The sequence below is a fragment of the Sphaeramia orbicularis genome, chromosome 22 (assembly GCF_902148855.1).
Source record: "Sphaeramia orbicularis chromosome 22, fSphaOr1.1, whole genome shotgun sequence".
NCBI classification, from domain to species: Eukaryota; Metazoa; Chordata; class Actinopteri; order Kurtiformes; family Apogonidae; genus Sphaeramia; species Sphaeramia orbicularis.
The window spans coordinates 26,395,087-26,413,654 of record NC_043978.1 but is presented as its reverse complement, the minus strand read 5'-3'; the positions used below and the strand labels follow the sequence as shown (position 1 = coordinate 26,413,654).

The 18,568-nt window shown below is 35.9% G+C and overlaps 1 protein-coding gene across 1 annotated transcript in view; it reads right to left on the bottom strand.

Annotated features, from left to right (window-relative positions):
- Window positions 1-12,162: 12,162 nt before the first annotated feature.
- rps6ka1 (ribosomal protein S6 kinase a, polypeptide 1) overlaps window positions 12,163-18,568 on the bottom strand; it is a 160,371-nt gene continuing 153,965 nt past the window's right edge. Inside the window, 5 exon segments of the mRNA XM_030127076.1 lie at window positions 12,163-13,549; window positions 17,210-17,347; window positions 17,437-17,554; window positions 17,646-17,722; window positions 17,859-18,020. Of these exon segments, the coding sequence (XP_029982936.1) occupies window positions 13,427-13,549; window positions 17,210-17,347; window positions 17,437-17,554; window positions 17,646-17,722; window positions 17,859-18,020 (618 nt within the window). The 3' untranslated portion in view covers window positions 12,163-13,426.

The window sequence follows — 18,568 nt, the reverse complement described above, 5'->3', positions numbered from 1 at the left end:
TCTGGTGAATTGATGTGGGTTCGGAGTGCTGGTAAGTACAACATAATACTGATGGAGTCTATTCTTTGGAAATGGAAGATTTCACTCACATGACTTGACTCATATTAGACTCAAAGTGCTTCTATTTGTTATTGTTCTTCCAAACTCTCAACCACAGGAAGAAGTTGCAAAACAGAACACACTTACGATGATCAAAACCACTAACAAACCAACACTATGTATCCACAGACTGAATTATTTATAAAGCTCATTGTTTACACACATCTGTATTATAGTATCATCAAGTTTTCTTCTTCAAACTACAACTCATTTTCACTTATTTTGACAGTCAGTCCAAATAACACCGTGTCTTTTAATCTTCACAAATCAGCTGACAGTTTACATTATAGCTCTGTTAGCTTAGCTCTGCATAGCCATATTAAAACCACAAATCACCTCTGTTTTCTGTACAGTTTGTGTTGTCAGTAGCTGTGGATCAACAAATAGCCAAGTTAGCCAAGATAATAATATCAGATAATAACTTTACACCTTCATAAGCCTCATAATAAAAAAAAAAATGCTATGATTTCAGTGTCAAACTCCATTCTTTTCATTTAGAACTGTGTCTAGTGGTGAAAGGACCTGTGGCATTAGTTTTCGTCACCATCGGAGACCGACAGAATGACTCACTACTCCCTCTAGTGGTCACAGAAATCAATCGGATCATTGGTACGAATAGATTTCATTCATCTTAATCTCTCTCTGGTATAACCTCAGAGCTCTTACGATAATTTTGATCATTTTTTATAAGCAGAAACACTACATAAAGCCCCTTTAACACTGTTTTTAGGAAATGAGACTTCTATGACTAACACTGATATAAGGTCTGACTTGTGGCACTTTATATGACTTGACTTGAAACATTATTATGCATTTGTGTCCATCCCTGTAAAGATTTGCGATGATTTTCCTACTTGTTAGAAGCAGCCAAGCAAAACTTGTATGATATAAGTTGCAGCCAAAAAGGATCTCACAATCAAGCCAGTGAATTAAACTAACAACCAAAAGGGAAATAAAAGAAAGTGCATCAAAACTGGTAAAAGAATAAAAATTCTATAGAGATGGAAATTCTATATGTTACAACAGTGACTGTGGGTTTTATATAGATAACCTTCATAGTGGATGCATTATTTATCATATGTACCACCTATATATTAAACCATAAAGACCCAGTGGTACTTTTGTGGTAGTTCCCAAATGAATTTTTTTTCTAGATTTAACCTTTCTTAAATTATTTATCTCCATTTATCATAATATTTTCCTCTCCATTTTGCTTTTTTTTAAAAGAGAAAATCTGGTATTTTCTGATAATTAATTTACTGATCAAGTACTGTAATCACCATGCTGAGATTAGAGAAAACTTAAAAAAAAAGTGACTTTTTCAGTAAAATTTATCATTAACTGAACATAAACCCAATGTGTCCTTCCACTGTCATTGATCCAACTCTATGGGTTTTACTGGTGAATCAGTGCTGTAGAAGATGACGGTGTTTCCACGGTAACTATGAAGCCTCTGAACGTCCAGATTGGTCATATCTGATGACCATGAAAAGATGATAAACTGTATTTTGCACCAATTATTTACATGGATTAATAGGATTAATGGATAAACAGTGATTCTCCTTTTTATATCAGTAGATAATTTTGGTCACTGGTGGATATTTGGGTCTTTATAGGTTAAAAGGGAAGTGGACTCTGTTTGTATGTGTGTGTCTTGGGCATCACACAAAATCTGTACAGAGTTGACTGCTGCAGTTTGGCATACTTATGCATATTTGGTCAAGGAAGAGACTAGCGAAAACAGCAAGTTCATAGGACCAATATTTCGGGAGATATTAGTAATTTTTGAACACAACAGTCTTACAATCATGTTGCTATGCCCATGATGGTTGACGGGAGGCACAGTATCAGTACCACGCTGCATGATGGGAAATGAAGTTAAAAACAGGAATGACGCATTTGCGAACTTCAGTCCCAAGATATCGGCATTAATATATTAACTGTTTAAATTTTAAAGAATGACTTACCAAACCATTTTTATGTCATGGACGGCCATGGCTCAGGAGGTAGAGCAGGTCATCCAATAACCGAAGTCCAGTGGTGTAGTCCAGTCCTAGTCAGTCCATTGTGTCCTTCAAGGTCAAGGACAAGGTCACTTTATTTATACCCGTAGGTAGATTTGTTTTGCAGTGTAGGTGATTGCCTTGGCATCACAACAACACATACATTGAACGTGCAAGACAGGCACTTGATCACGCTTACAGACAGGACAAAAAGTGTTCAGTGTTCCACCATTCATTGGTATAGCAGCATGGATAAGTAAAAGAATAAAATAAATAAGATCAAATAAATAAAAACAAGATGCAATAAAACACAATTAAAACCAGAAAAGATAAAAACCAGGACAAGACACTTCACCCTCCTTGCCTCCAGTGTCACTCACACCAGTGTTTGAATACGTATGAATGTTTGGTGGTGGTCAGAGGGGCTGTAGGTGCAAATTGGCAGCCATGCTTCTGTCAGCCTGCCCCAGGGCTGCTGTGGATACAGGTGTAGTTTACCACCACCAGAGGGGGAATGTGAGAGCGAATGAATAATGGATCAATAATGGAAAGCACTTTGAGTGTCCAAAAACGTGCTATAGAAATCTAATCCATTATTATTATTATTATTATTATTATTGTTATTATTATTATTATTATTATTATTATTATTATTATTATACATCTTCTCCCAACAGTCAGCTCTTCCCAGCATAAAAACTATCACATCTAGAACCCATACAGGGTGGGGAAGCAAAATTTACAATGAACATTTAGTTGTTTTTTCTCAGCAGGCACTACGTCAATTGTTTTGAAACCAAACATATATTGATGTCATAATCATACCTAACACTATTATCCATACCTTTTCAGAAACTTTTGCCCATATGAGTAATCAGGAAAGCAGACGTCAAAGAGTGTGTGATTTGCTGAATGCACTCGTCACACCAAAGGAGATTTCAAAAATAGTTGGAGTGTCCATAAAGACTGTTTATAATGGAAAGAAGAGAATGACTATGAGCAAAACTATTACGAGAAAGTCTGGAAGATACTATTAAAGAAGAATGGGAGAAGTTGTCACCCGAATATTAGAGGAACACTTGCGCAAGTTTCAGGAAGCGTGTGAAGGCAGTTATTGAGAAAGAAGGAGGACACATAGAATAAAAACATTTTCTATTATGTCCATTTTCTTGTGTCAAATAAATTGTCATGACTTTCAATAAACTAATTGGTCATACACTGTCTTTCAATCCCTGCCTCAAAATATTGTAAATTTTGCTTCCCCACCCTGTAGTTCCCCTCAGGTCAGCGTGCTTGTGTCCAATATAACATGTACACAGCTGATTGATGACTGTTGTTTTCCTTGTGTAAATCCCAGCCTGCATTATATGTGTGATTGGATTCTGTATATAACATGGAGCTGGAATAAGACACGACATGATGCCTCTATATAAATGATCTATTACCTCCTGAGACGTGCAGTGACAGTGAAAGCAAGATAAAGTGTCAATCACCGATTTTTCTGCTTGCATATGCAATTTAGTCGACCCAGGGGAAACGCTGTAAGCAGCACTCTACAACAGTAACTCACATCAGCCAGAGCCAATTAAAGAAATGAGTTTAGAGAGGGGTAAAGGAATAGAATCAGCCCTGGATAGTGTTTTTATTTTGGGCTGGACAGACGAGCACACTGGAAGACCGGATAAGTGGAGTTGCCTTAAAACATTTAAGTAATGAGTAATGAAAACTTGAGTGTATTAAACGCTTGATGTGAATGGAATTGCTATTTTAAGTACAACACACTAAATGCCAAGTTACTTTAACTTAAAATTTGTTGCAATGTCAATTGGTTTATATAATCATTAGACTTAATATCATCCGGTCATTGTACTCATTTCTAAGTTGATTTGAATTAAAATGTTTTGCAATATAATTTGTTTATGAAAGCATTCATCTTGATGTATTGTTGCGTGGATGGAAGTTAGCTCAGTGTGATTTTCCAGTACAGTAAGTGCTTTTAATTTGGCAAGGCAGAAAAATTTACATGAATAATAAACGATTACAGATGAACAGTAAATCCATTGTTCTTCCTATGGCTCTCACTCATGGTGCAGCTCTACAAAAATACAAAAACAAACACAAAAAGGCCAATAAACATTGCTATACACACATTAAGTCCAAATTAACACAAACACCACAACCCGCTGAACCCCTGCACAGAAAAATAACACATTTTCAACAACATGCCCAATACCCACAATGCAATGCAGAGATAAAAAGGTGTGGTCATGACTAAAACTGAGTGATTTAAATCCATTCAACTTAAACTTTTTTTTGTACTTTCAACTATGTCTACAAATTAGTAGAATATACTTAACATTTTATAGTAATGTAATAAAACTGAAATCATTGAAGTACATTGTAATTAAAGCATTTTAGTAAATACAAAGTCTGGGCTCACAGTGCACTCACACAACCCACACACATCTGCACTCTGAGAAAATTCATCCGTTTGAGGAAAGCTGCCTCAGCTGCAGTAAACTGAGGAGACAGGGCTCGGATAAAAACTGCAGCGCTTTCTTCAAGTTGACAGGAGACAGATGATGATGATGATACGAGTTTTCCGCTGTTCTGCAAATCAATATGAGTGGCCCTTCTCTGCCGCTGTTAGTCGAGTCAGTTCTCTATGAATGTGTTTAAAACAGCAGGAAGTCATTTACTGCAGCATGAATTACTACTGAGATGACGTCAATGAGGTGAACGGGAAAACATCACAATGAGAATAAATGTGTGACAGGGTTTGAATTAGTTATGATTCTCTTTCACATTAGGGCAGATCTTCTCAGTTATGTCACATCACTGCAGAGGGGTGAGGGAGGCCGGCACAGGTCCAGCACAGGAACAGACATTACTCGGACTGTTATGTAAGAGAACAAGTACAGAGGCAAGCAACGGCAGGTAGAAATATGCAGAGCTCCAACAGTATGAGCTGTAATGGTTGACAGTTTCAAAGTGAAAGAGGGTGTGAAGAGGAGTAGACAGAATAAGATGGTTGTTAAAACGCTACAGGCAAAAGGAGACAGATGGAGACGGAGAGGGGCTGACACATCATGTCATTTACATAGCGCTACCGTAAACTGGGCCAAATGTGCATGTATTAATATAAAACAGTTGGGGAAACATGTATTGTTAACCCTTTATTGGGTAAGTGACTATTTTTAGTCATATCTGCACACATTAGAAGACAGTGACAGCAACAGTTCCAGTGAGGACAGTGAGGCAACAATCTCAGGTCCAATGTGGTCTACAGGGTCTGGAGGGTCCACCTGTGCATGAACAGTGAGTGGACCTGCTTTGTTATGCTGCATTTATACTACGTGGTACCAGCTCGACTCGACTCGACTCGGCCTTTTTGCGTTTCCATCACAAAAACGGACCTGGAATCTGGTACCCGGTACTAGTTTTTTGGTATCACCTCCGCTGAGGTTCAAAGCGATACTAAACCGTGACGTGTAAACACTGCAGACCACTGACTGGTCAGACAGTTTTCTCTGTGACCCGCCGTTTTACAAAAAACAGATGCGGATGTTGACAGTAAATATAGCGGTACATTAATCTACATGGTGACAGCCCAAAACTACACCATGGTCGGTCGAGGAGATTCTGTCTTTGGTGAAACGTAGAAATTCAGACGAGACAACACGCAACGCGCAAGTTTTCAGCAACTCTCTGAGCAGACGACACAGAAATAACGCACCGCATCACTATGACATCCAGGTACTATGAAGTCAGTAGTATCCTGTAATCAAAACGGTCTCCAGGAATACCGAGTCGAGCAAAGCCGAGATGAGTCAAGCTGGTTCCATGTAGTGGAAACGTGGCATTAGATACCATGAAGTAATGGTGCTAATGGCGGCCATGGCTCGGAAAGTAGAATGGGTCATCTATTAACTGAAGGGTTGGCGGTTCAAATACCACTCTGTCCTAGTCTTGTGCCATTGTGTCGTTGGGCAAGACACTTCACCCATCTTGCCTCACACTGGTGTGTGAATGTTCGGTGGTGGTCAGAGTGGCTGTTCAGCAGCAGCCACGCTTCCGTCAGCCTACCCTAAGGCAACTGTGGCTACAAATGTAGTTTACCGCCATCACAGGGGGAATGTGAGAGTGAATGAATAATGGATCAATAATGTAAAGCGATTTGGGTGCCTTGAAAAGCACTATAGAAATGTAATCCATTATTATTATTAATGTAAGGCAGTGTTTTTCAACCTTGGGGTCAGGATCCCACATGGGGTCGCCTGGAATTCAAATGGGGTCGCCTGAAATTTCTAGTAGTTGATCAAAAAAAACAAAAAACAAAACCTTACTAATAAAAAATATATGGTGAGTTGAGAGAGACAATCACAATATAAAAGACATGACAAACTGTGAAGCTGAAACTGAAGCACTGTGGTTCTGTTTATCTGTCAAATGTTCATTGTGGTCAGTTTCAGATGCTGCAGCTCTTTCATAATTCATAGTTTGAGTTCTTCTTTGTTCAGTATTAATTATCAGCCTTGTAAATCCAAGCTGGACTGACTGTACATATCCTGACCAAGGAAAATCAAATTCTCACTTTGTGCAGTAATCTGCACCTGGCTTTTCAGCCTCTGTCCATAATAATATACATTATATAGACTAACTTTCGTCAAAAATTAACGTTTCTTTGGAACATAGTAGAGCAAACTATTACATGACCAAAAACAAATTAATTTTTGCAAACAAACAAAAAAAAAGTATCCGTTTTGAATGTCTGGGGTTGCCAGAAATTTGTGATGTTAAAATGGGGTCACGAGCCAAAAAAGGTTGGGAACCACTGATGTAAGTAATGATGTCCAAAGGGATAATGTGGATGTTGACAGGTGTCTGGATCAGCACTTATGTTGGTGATGTTCTTATGTTCTAAAATACATGTTCCTTTCCAGTTACATGTGTTTTTCAAGTATTTTTTCTGTATACTTCTTGGATTTTTTCTTTTTTTGGCCATTTACAGGTTAGGAACCAAATATGGTAACTTCACTGACCTTGATTTTCTACGTGACAATAAAAAATGTAGTTGTTGTATCTTGTTATGTCTTCCAATAACACACTAAGGTTGAAATGTTGAATTTAAGAGTATTTCTATGAGTGAACTATAAGGGGTTAAAGTACACATATTCACTTTTACTTTAATTATAATAAATACCCCCCCCCCCACCAAACTACAAGTGTAAAAATATTCATTATAATTTGTTATGAGTTTAACCCATAAAGACCCAAACATCCACTGTCAACCAAAACCATCTACTGATATGAACTGTTTAATACCTGTTGATCCACTAATCCTATCAATACATGTAAATAATTGGTGTGAAATACAGTTTGTCGTCTTTTCATGGTCAACAGATATGACCCATTTGGACGTTCAGAGGCTTTGTAGTGAACGTGGAAACACTGTCATTTTCTACAACATTGATTCACCAGTAAAACCCAGATGAGTTACACCCAGTTACAGATGAGTGTATTAATGTTCACTTAATGATAGATTTGCTGAAAAAGTTACTTTTTCTTCAGTTTTCTCTATTTTTGATATAAAAACCCTCAAATTTACTCTGAACTTTTATGAACGTCTACATGATAAGTAAATTAAATAGTGGAAAAGACATGATTTACACTGGAAAAAATGCAAAATACAGAAGATAATATTACAATAAATGGTGATAAATCACTTAGGAAAGGCTAAATACAGAAATGTTTATTTGGGAACTACCACAAAAGTAACACTGGGTCTTTATGGGTTTACTAATTCATGAGTTAGTTATGAGTAATACATCACTTCACATATTCTTAGTTAGAAAGACTACACTGAGAGTTATTTGGATAACCGTGTAAATCATACACAATAACATCCTCACCATAAAAATGAATTAATTATAAAATCTTGCTTTCACCTTATGCAGGTAATTAGGTTTTTAATTTATAGCAAATAACTGATGTATTACTGTTGGCTGTTTTCTGTTTTATTTCTGTCATGAAAAGTAGATATTTTTACTTATTCTGGCATACTTACATGGGTGTATTTTTTATACAGCAATGTTCATACATGTGCATGGTCCCTATTAAATAAACCAATAAATAATAAAATCATGTAATTTTACTTATTTTACATGAAAAGTTCCTAGAGCTGTCATTATTTATAGGTTATTATGATAGTATTTTACTGGTCTGACCCACTTGAGATCATATTAGTCTGTATGTGGCCCATTAACTAGAATTATTTTTGACACCTTTTATTGTTAATATCTCAGTGTAATTTTTGCATTTCACAAATTCATCCCACGCACCAGATAGGACCCTTTCCCAGGCTGGTTTTGACCCGGGTGCCATTTGGTTGAAACTTCTGCCTTAAACCATAACTAAGAATCTTATTTCGTCAACTTGGACTCATGCCCAAAAATTGACATCAAAAACACCAAATATCAACATTTTTATTGCGTGCCATTGCCCAGTTGTCCATGTAAGTAACCGCAGTTAATGACTTCCTTTAAATGTGCTGTTCAGCAGAAATGAGCCAAACAAGTTACTTACTTTTCTGCAAAACCAAAAAAACAGGTACAAATGTAGATACACTAACTACTAACATCTATTTGGTTGATTATTACATGTAGCTGCTTTTTCACAGGTTTCAGATCAGTTTGGTTTGATACCCGCAGTACGCTGTGACACATGCAGCATTAGTTGTGATCACTACTGACTGCAAAGCATGCAACTGTGTGGACCTGAATTCATTAGGTTCCATAAAAAACAAACCTGCTCTTTATCAACCTCTAGTGGCAAACTGAGGAAACACAACAAGCAGAGGAGTAGAAAAGGTATATGGCTTTGTGTGTTGCCGTTTTCACACTTCTCTCTATACCTTTTCCTCTTTTTAAAAGCTCTTCACACTTTATATTTGTATCAACCCAAAAAAAAAAAAAAAAAAAAGAAAACCTTAACCACCGACCAAAATATCTATTGATCTAAACTGTTTAATACCTGTTGATCCACTAATCCTATCAATACAAGTAAATAATTGATGTAAAATAGTTTGTCATCTTTTCATGGTCATCAGATATTACCCATTTGGATGTTCAGAGGCTCCGTAGTTACCATGGAAACACCATCATCTTCTACAACATTGATTCACCAGTAAAACCCATGGAGTTGGCAAATGTCAGTGGATGGAGACACTTTGTTTATGTTCAGTTAATGATATATTTTGCTGAAAAAGTAATTTTTTCTTCAGTTTTCTGTGTTTTTGATACAATAACTTTGAATCGACTGTGTTTTCATGAACATCTACATCAAATATAAGAAATTAAATATAGGAAAATACATTATTTACAATGAAAAATGTAAAATACATAGGATATTATAATAAATGGTGACAAATTACTTAAAGTTCAAAAGAGAGAAAAATTCATTTGGGAACTGACACAAAAGTAGCACTGGGTCATTATGGGTTAACCTTTAACCCATAATGACCCAAACATCCAGGATTGACCAAAATAATCTACTGGTGTAAAATGTTTAATAACTTCTGAACCACTAAACCTTTTGATAAGTATAAATAATTGTTGTAAAATAGAGTTTGTCATCTTTTCATGGTTGTCAGATATGACACATTTGGACATTCAGAGGCTCCGTAGTTACCATGGAAACACCATCTTCTACAACATTGATTCACCAGTAAAACCCATGGAGTTGGCAAATGTCAGTGGATGGAGACACTTTGTTTATGTTCAGTTAATGATATATTTTGCTGAGAAAGTCTTTTTTTTCTTCAGTTTTCTGTTTTGATATAATAACATTTGAATTGACTGTGTTTTCATGAATATCTACATCAAATATAAGAAACTGAATATAGGAAAATACATAATTTACAGTGAAAAATGCAAAATACAGAGGATAATATTATAATAAATGGTGATAAATTACTGAAGTTAAAAAGAATCAAACTCATTTGGGAACTGACACAAAAGTAGCACTGGGTCTTTATGGGTTCATCTTTAAAAGCACATTAATCATCAAAACACTCGCATTACTCAAAAGTGCATTCAGTTGTGATCAAATAAAAATGTGTTTCGTATTTGTGCATATTTCTGGTGTAATTCAGTTCTTCCCGGAAATAATCATTTTTAAAAAAGAAACAAACAAAAAATTGCCTTTTTAACAGAATCATGATATATTGTATCGTGATCCTAGTATTGCAAATTGTATCATAATCGCCATATTCTTGCCAATCCACACCCCTATCCATAATACACTGTAAAAAAGTATCTTTGTAAAGAAAAAACACAGCACACAAGGAATGTTTTTGTGACTAAAACAGAACAAGAGACGGTTTGTTGTAGCAACTGAATTTTTAATATTTGTAAGATATAAAAATCTTTATCTTTATCATACAATAACATCTTATCCATAAATTTAGTCAAACATAGGAGAGTTTTGCCACCAAACAAGAATTATATAACTTTGATCCCTTTTGAGGTAAGACAGCTGGTTCATACAATATTTTTTTTTGTCACAGATCTTCCCTTCTTCACATGCACAGTATCTTCTGGATGTTAAGGTTTGTATTAACGGTTTGATTTTCTGTGTACGTAAGACATTCTGCCTCAGCGGTAGGCCTATAGGCACCAAGCAGAAAGCAGGACCTACCCTATGAAGCCACTTACAAAGAGACACCTCCTTCCTATTTAGATAAAATGAAACACAGGTCAGCTGATTAAACAGAATCGATGGGAATCCAAAGATCATGAACGAGAAAGAGAAATACAGGACTGCTGAAGATATTCCACACAAGAGGGCAGGCCTGCTTTATATACCAGTGACTTGACAAGAGTTGAGGGATAGAGTCCGTGTTGGAGCGCTCACTGCAAAAAATCTAAATCTTACCGAGTGTATTTTTCTCATTTCTATTCAAAATATCTCATCACATTTAAAATAAGACATAATCACCTAAAGAGGAACTTTTCAGTGAGATATAAGAACTTATTTTTAGACAATACTTATTTCAAGAAATCTTACCAAGATAATTTTCACTTGTTCCACTGGCAGATCAAAAAAATCTGCCAATGAAACAAGTGAAAATTATCGTGGAAAGATTTCTTCAAATAATATTTTCAATATCTATGAATATATATGAATGAAGCAAAAAAAAAAAAGTCCTTTGAATTGAGCCAAAAAAAAAAAAAAAAAAAAAATCTTGAATTAAGCAAAAAAACCAAACCAAAACAAAAAACTTGAATTAAGCAACAACAACAACAAAAAAAAAATCTTGAATTAAGCAAAAAAAAAAAAAATCTGCCAATGGAACAAGTGAAAATTATCTTGGTAAGATTTCTTGAAATAAGATTTTCCAATATCTACGAATATCTATGAATTCAGCAAAAAAAACTCTTAAATTAAGCAAAAAAAAAAAAAAAAATCTTGATTTAATCCCAAAAAATCTTGAATTATGAAAAAAAAAAAAAAATCTTGAATTAAGCAAAATAAATAAATAAATCTTGAATTACGAAAAAAAAAAAAATTTTTTTTGAATTAAGCAAAAAAAATCTGCCAATGGAACAAGTGAAAATTATCTTGGTAAGATTTCTTGAAATAAGATTTTCAAGATCTATGAATATCTATGAATTCACCAAAAAATCTTGAATTAAGCAAAAAAAAAAAAAAAATCTTGATTTAACCCCCCCAAAAATCTTGAATTAAGCAAAAAATAAAAAATAAAAAAATCTTGAATTAAGCAAAAAAATCTTGAATTAAGCAAATAAATAAATAAATAAATAAAAAAATCTGCCAATGGAACAGGTGAAAATCATCTTGGGGTAAGATTTCTTGAAATATGATTTTCAAGCTCTATTGTCTAAAAACATGTTCTTCTATCTCTCTGACAAGTTACTCTTTAGGTGATTATGTCTTATTTTAAGTGTGGTGAGATATTTGGACTAGAAATGAGAAAAATACACTTGGTAAGATTTAGATTTTAGCAGTTCTTAATTCAGAGACAAGAATTAACCTTGACTTTTTTTTGCATTTCACAACAGAAGGAGAGACCTGTACGCCATCAAGTCCACAGACTGATTTCTTGTCAGCATGTCTTTTTAAATCACCACTTTCTTTAGACAAAAAAAAGGGAAAACATTCAGAAACAAAAGCAGCCAACACAAGAAACAGCGTTCAATTTGCGAGAAACACAGAGGAAAATAAACAGAAGGAAACAGCAAAGAAAACAAAGCAAATATAGATTTTTTTTTTTTTTTTTTAACATGCCACATTGTTCCTTGGGCAAGTTTCTTTCACAGAAAGCCACCTAGTTTACTATTTTAATGTTGTAGTCATAAAAATAACAGACATCTCAAATGGTTGCCAGCAGATTTAACCAAGCAGAGAAAAGAGAGAAGTAGTAGAAGAAGAAACAAGGGAGATATCATCACGTCACTGGACCATGCACATGACCCTGCAGCATCCTGCAAGACACACACTGCAATTCATGCAACTAACATACACACTCACACACACACACATACACACTCTGTTAAACAAAATACAACCATAGACTGACAAAACAACAGCGTTTGACATTTCTCTGGTTTGTACCAAAGCCAAAGAGGCGTTTATGGCAGAAATGTTCAATATTCATATTAATAATGCTCTTTCAAAAACATTTAACAGCAGTTTTGGACAGTTCTGTGGTTTTATGCTGTCGGCACAGGTTGATTTGGCAGCACAACCGGTAATATAAAGCTCATCAACTTTACAAAAAAGAACAGGAAGACAGACAATGAAAACAGGCGGACAGACAAGCGTGCAGCAAGCCGAATGACGACCCAATTCCAGCAACGATGACGAGAGAGAAAAATTGTCACAATCAAAAAACGTGGCGGCGTTTTGACTTTAGTGGCAGGTCATGCACGAACGCACTCGCACGCACTCGCACACAAGCACACATTCACGTAGCACAAATACATCGGCCAAAAAAAAAAACTGCAGCCTTTTGTCGCGCTCGTCGCGCACCCGTCCACTGTCGAGATCTTTTTTTTTTTTTTTGCTAGTCCGAAAAACAGCAGCTGACTGAGCCCGAACGAGGTGGATGACGGCAAAGAGCGGGAATTCATGAAAGATGGAGGGCAGGACCACAGTCAGTGTTCCTTGGCTGGTAAGTTAACGGATGGACACTAGAGTCCTCCGAGCAAAGCTGACTGAGTGGTTTGGAGCCAACAGGTGCGCTTTTGGTCAGTCTCCAATGAGCTGATTGGCTGTTTTTTTTGTTTTTTTTTTTTGAGTCTTTACAGAGAAGTGGAGGGAAGCTTCTTGACGCGTCGCTGGGCCAAGAAGGAGCTCTCGATGGGCTTTAACTCTGGAGTGGGTTGGGAATTTTTCAGGGCGGAGTATGTGGCTGCCATGGCACCCTGGAGATAAACAACAGTAAGTTTAGTGGATCCACAACCGTTTATCTAACCCTACTGAGCTCTGACTGCAGCAAAACAGAACATACAATGCACTCCAAAGACATTTTCACACATACAGCTGGTTTCCTCTGGTCTGAGTCAGCTGTCGAAGAGTAAACATGGAGGGTTTTCACTTTGGTTTCTTTTCACACAGAGAAAAATACAACTGAAGGTAAAATGCATCACTTCAGACAGTGTGACAAAGTGCAGATACAGGGCGGAAAAAAGTATTAGACCACCAACAGTCATCATAAACAATGGTTTCATATGTCTATAAAACATCAATTTTGTTTCAATGTACTTCAAACTTGGCACATGATATGATGACATCAGCTGGATCGATGCCAAAATAAACTACAATACGTGCGAGGGGCGGGGTTTATTGTTCCTGGAACCACTTGTTTCTTTTGTTTGTTTGTTTGTCAACATTTTAGCAGCAAAACTATTGGTTCAATTCATGCCAGATTGGGTTTATAGATTGACAGTGACCCAGAATAGATCTCATTAGATTTTGGGAAAGGTAGGTTAAAGTTAAAAATTTTTATGAATTTTTACAACCCCCCCCCCATTTACTTATAATGGGCGGAATTTCAAATCACTATAAAATATCAATTTTAACTCAATTTACTTAAAATATTGCAGAGATACAGAAATTAATTTTAGACATCACTCTGCAAAATATCTATGTGATAGCTTGTTTTTGACATTTTTGGCTACATTTTTAAAATCTTTTTCCTCTCCCATGTACTTATAATGGGCGAAATTTGAAATGTCTATAAAAACATCAATTTTGTTTCAATTTACTTCAAACTTGGCACATACAGTTGCGGAAAAAAGTATTAGACCACCAAAAGTCATCATAAACAATGGTTTCATATGTCTATAAAACATCAATTTTGTTTTCAGTTTCCTTCAAAGTTGGCACATATATAGCGGCAATTGATATGTTGACATGATCACTCGCATAGACATGATGACATCAGCTGGATTGATGCCAAAATAAGCTACAATACATGTGAGGGGTGGGGCTTGTTGTTCCTGGAACCACTTGTTTCTTTTGTTTGTTTGTTTGTCAACATTTTAGCAGCAAAACTATTGGTTCAATTCATGCCAGATTGGGTTTATAGATTGACAGTGACCCAGAATAGATCTCATTAGATTTTGGGAAAGGTAGGTTAAAGTTAAAAATTTTTATGCATTTTTACAACCCCCCCCCCATTTACTTATAATGGGCGGAATTTCAAATCACTATAAAATGTCAATTTTAACTCAATTTACTTAAAATATTGCAGAGATACAGAAATTAATTTTAGACATCACTCTGCAAAATATCTATGTGATAGCTTGTTTTTGACATTTTTGGCTACATTTTTAAAATCTTTTTCCTCTCCCATGTACTTATAATGGGCAAAATTTGAAATGTCTATAAAAACAGCAATTTTGTTTCAATTTACTTCAAACTTGGCACATACAGTTGCGGAAAAAAGTATTAGACCACCAAAAGTCATCATAAACAATGGTTTCATATGTCTATAAAACATCAATTTTGTTTTCAGTTTCCTTCAAACTTGGCACATATATAGCGGCAATTGATATGTTGACATGATCACTCGCATAGACATGATGACATCAGCTGGATTGATGCCAAAATAAGCTGCAATACATGTGAGGGGTGGGGCTTGTTGTGCCTGGAACCACTTGTTTCTTCTGTTTGTTTGTTTGTTTGTGAACATTTTAGCAGCAAATTCATACCAAATTGGGTTTATAGATTGACAGTGACCCAGAATAGATCTCATTAGACTTTGGGAAAGGTAGGTCAAAGTTCAAATTTTTTATGAATTTTTACAATTTTTTTTTTCCTATTTACTTATAATGGGCAAAATTCCAAATCACTATAAAAATGTAAATTTTGACTCAATTGACTCAAAACACTGCAGAGATATAGAGATTAATTTTAGACATCACTCTGCAAAATATCTATGCGATAGCTTGTTTTTGACATTTTTGGTTACATTTTTAAATATTTTTCTTCTCCCATTTAGTTATAATGGGCAAAATTTCAAATGTCTACAAAAACATAAATCTTGTTTCAATTTACTTCAAACTTGGCACATACAGTTGCGGAAAAAATTATTAAACCATCAAAAGTCATTAAAAACTATGGTTATGCAATCCAGTACTAACTCCTGGATGTATCATGTGACTAAAGCAGACAGAAAAGAAAACATGGAATCCCTAAAAGCACTGTTTTTGTCAGTACAATGCTATAGATGTTGATGTAAGAACTGAAGTGATTTTGGTTATTATCAAGAAAACACGGAAAATGGATAGATATCAGCTCTGAAATTAAACTTTTATGAGCTATTTTTGTTGGTATCATTATATTTGTCCAAACAAATGTACCTTTAGTTGTACCAGGCATTAAAAGGAAAAACTGAAGAAAACAAGGGGTGGTCTAATAATTTTTTCCTGTGACTGTATATCTGAAGTATGGGTGTGCGGGTACACTGTAATGGCCATTTATATGTCTGAGGGATTTTAAAAGTCATTTTGACCATCACAGAAAAAGTTTTCAGTACCTAAAATGTAGACAGAATGTTATACAGGGTGGGGAAGCAAAATTTACAATGAACATTTAGTTGTTTTTTTCTCAGCAGGCACTACGTCAATTGTTTTGAAACCAAACATATATTGATGTCATAATCATATCTAACACTATTATCCATACCTTTTCAGAAACTTTTGCCCATATGAGTAATCAGGAAAGCAGACGTCAAAGAGTGTGTGATTTGCTGAATGCACTCGTCACACCAAAGGAGATTTCAAAAATAGTTGGAGTGTCCATAAAGACTGTTTATAATGTAAAGAAGAGAATGACTATGAGCAAAACTATTAGGAGAAAGCCTGGAAGATACTATTAAAGAAGAATGGGAGAAGTTGTCACCCCAATATTTGAGGAACACTTGCGCAAGTTTCAGGAAGCGTGTGAAGGCAGTTATTGAGAAAGAAGGAGGACACATAGAATAAAAACATTTTCTATTATGTCAATTTTCTTGTGGCAAATAAATTCTCATGACTTTCAATAAACTAATTGGTCATACATTGTCTTTCAATCCCTGCCTCAAAATATTGTAAATTTTGCTTCCCCACCCTGTATATATATCTTTAATTACAGGGCTGGTTACATATTGTAACATACTAGTTATAATCAACTACAATACAATATATTGTGATTTTTATATTGGATTATATCATAGCTACAAAAGACACATGCATAACCAATATTTGGAACCAATATTCACTTTAAAGTCTTTGAAAAGGTTCTTTAAGCATTTTTGTGTTATTTATGGAATAAATTACATATATTTTTTAAATCAGATTTTATATTTTTTGTGTGTTTTTTGGCCTTTTGTGTTGATATAGTAGGTTAAAGTGAAAAAATAATAGGCAGATGATATAGATGAAGTTGTGCTGAAAAAAGAAGATACCAAACATGGGTATAGTAAACATTTCTTTACATGGTACATAAAGGTAAAATCAAAAGTACTCAAAAACGGCCAAAATAAGCTCAGACCCTTAAGGGTAAATACTATCTGTATTGTCCTGGATTATTTCTGTTACCTTGACCAGTTTGGGGTCCTGGTGGGGAAGCTGGCTGTTGGGAAGCTTGTCCCTCTGGACAATCCATGGGTGTTTGAGGACCTGCTTGGCGGTCAGCCTCTGATGGGGGTCCACATGAAGCATCTTGGACACAAGGTCCTAGAGGAAGCATAAATTCAATATTAAACTGACTGAGGTAATTCTGAGGACTGATGGGACCACGGTGCAGATCAGAACTATGGGTCCACCTTGGCAGCGTCAGACACTGTGTCCCAGTTCCCTCCAGTCAGGCTGAAGTGCCCGTTTCCTATCCTGTTCAGGATCTCATTCGGGGTGTCCTCGGGTCCGTTAGCGAATGGAGTAAAACTGGTGACAGTAAAGGAGGCGGATGATTAATGTGAAGCACAGTGGGACAGAAATACCGTCTGTTCTGGAAGAGTCCGAGTGTGTTACCCACCCGGCCAACATGGTGTACAGCAAGACCCCCAGACTCCAGATATCACATCCTTCATCGTAACCTTGACGCTTCAGCACCTGTCAAGAGGCCGGAAACCGAATCAGTTGAACATCTGTCAGTTGGATCTGCACTGAGGTAACGTTACGTCTGTGCTGGCTGTGTCGTAGATCATAACACACGGTGCAGACATTAGGCAGGCACAGGTCAGCTCACCTCAGGGGCCACGAAGTTCGCTGTGTAGCATGGGGTCATCAGCAGGCCGTTGTTGGCACGTAACTGCTTCGCAAAGCCGAAGTCACAGATCCTGATGGACTCTGGGTTCCCTGACTCATCAACGTACAGGATGTTGCTTGGCTTCAGGTCTCTGTGAACCACCTGAAATATGACAAAAAAAAAAAAAGAGTAAATTAAGGAGTGATGGGCTGGACTTACATGTAATAGTTGAGCAAATTTGTACTCAACTTTATAATGGGGAACAAAAAACGATCTGTGTTTCCATCAGTTTGTTTGTAGTGAATGAATGAATGAGGCTGCATAGCGATGTCAGAAGGTATGGGATATATCACATATGGCTGTAATGGAGAGTTATAAAGTTGTACTCTGGTCTACAATTTATTATTATTATTATTATTTTTTTTTTATATATATCATCTTCCTCAGAGACTAAATGCACTAAATTTAATATACAGTACATTGATAAGATGAATTGGAAAATAAATGTTAAAAGTGCCGGTTTGCTGATGTTTTCAATGTAAATGATAAAGTATTATTACACATACCTCCTTGTGAGACCCAGTAATGCATTTTTGTCCTCCGTAGGGGACAAGACATTGACAGCTTTATTTATTTAAAAAACGAAAAAAAAAAAAAAAAACAACCCACTGCCCACTGCAAAGGACATTCCATAATAAATTCCATAATAA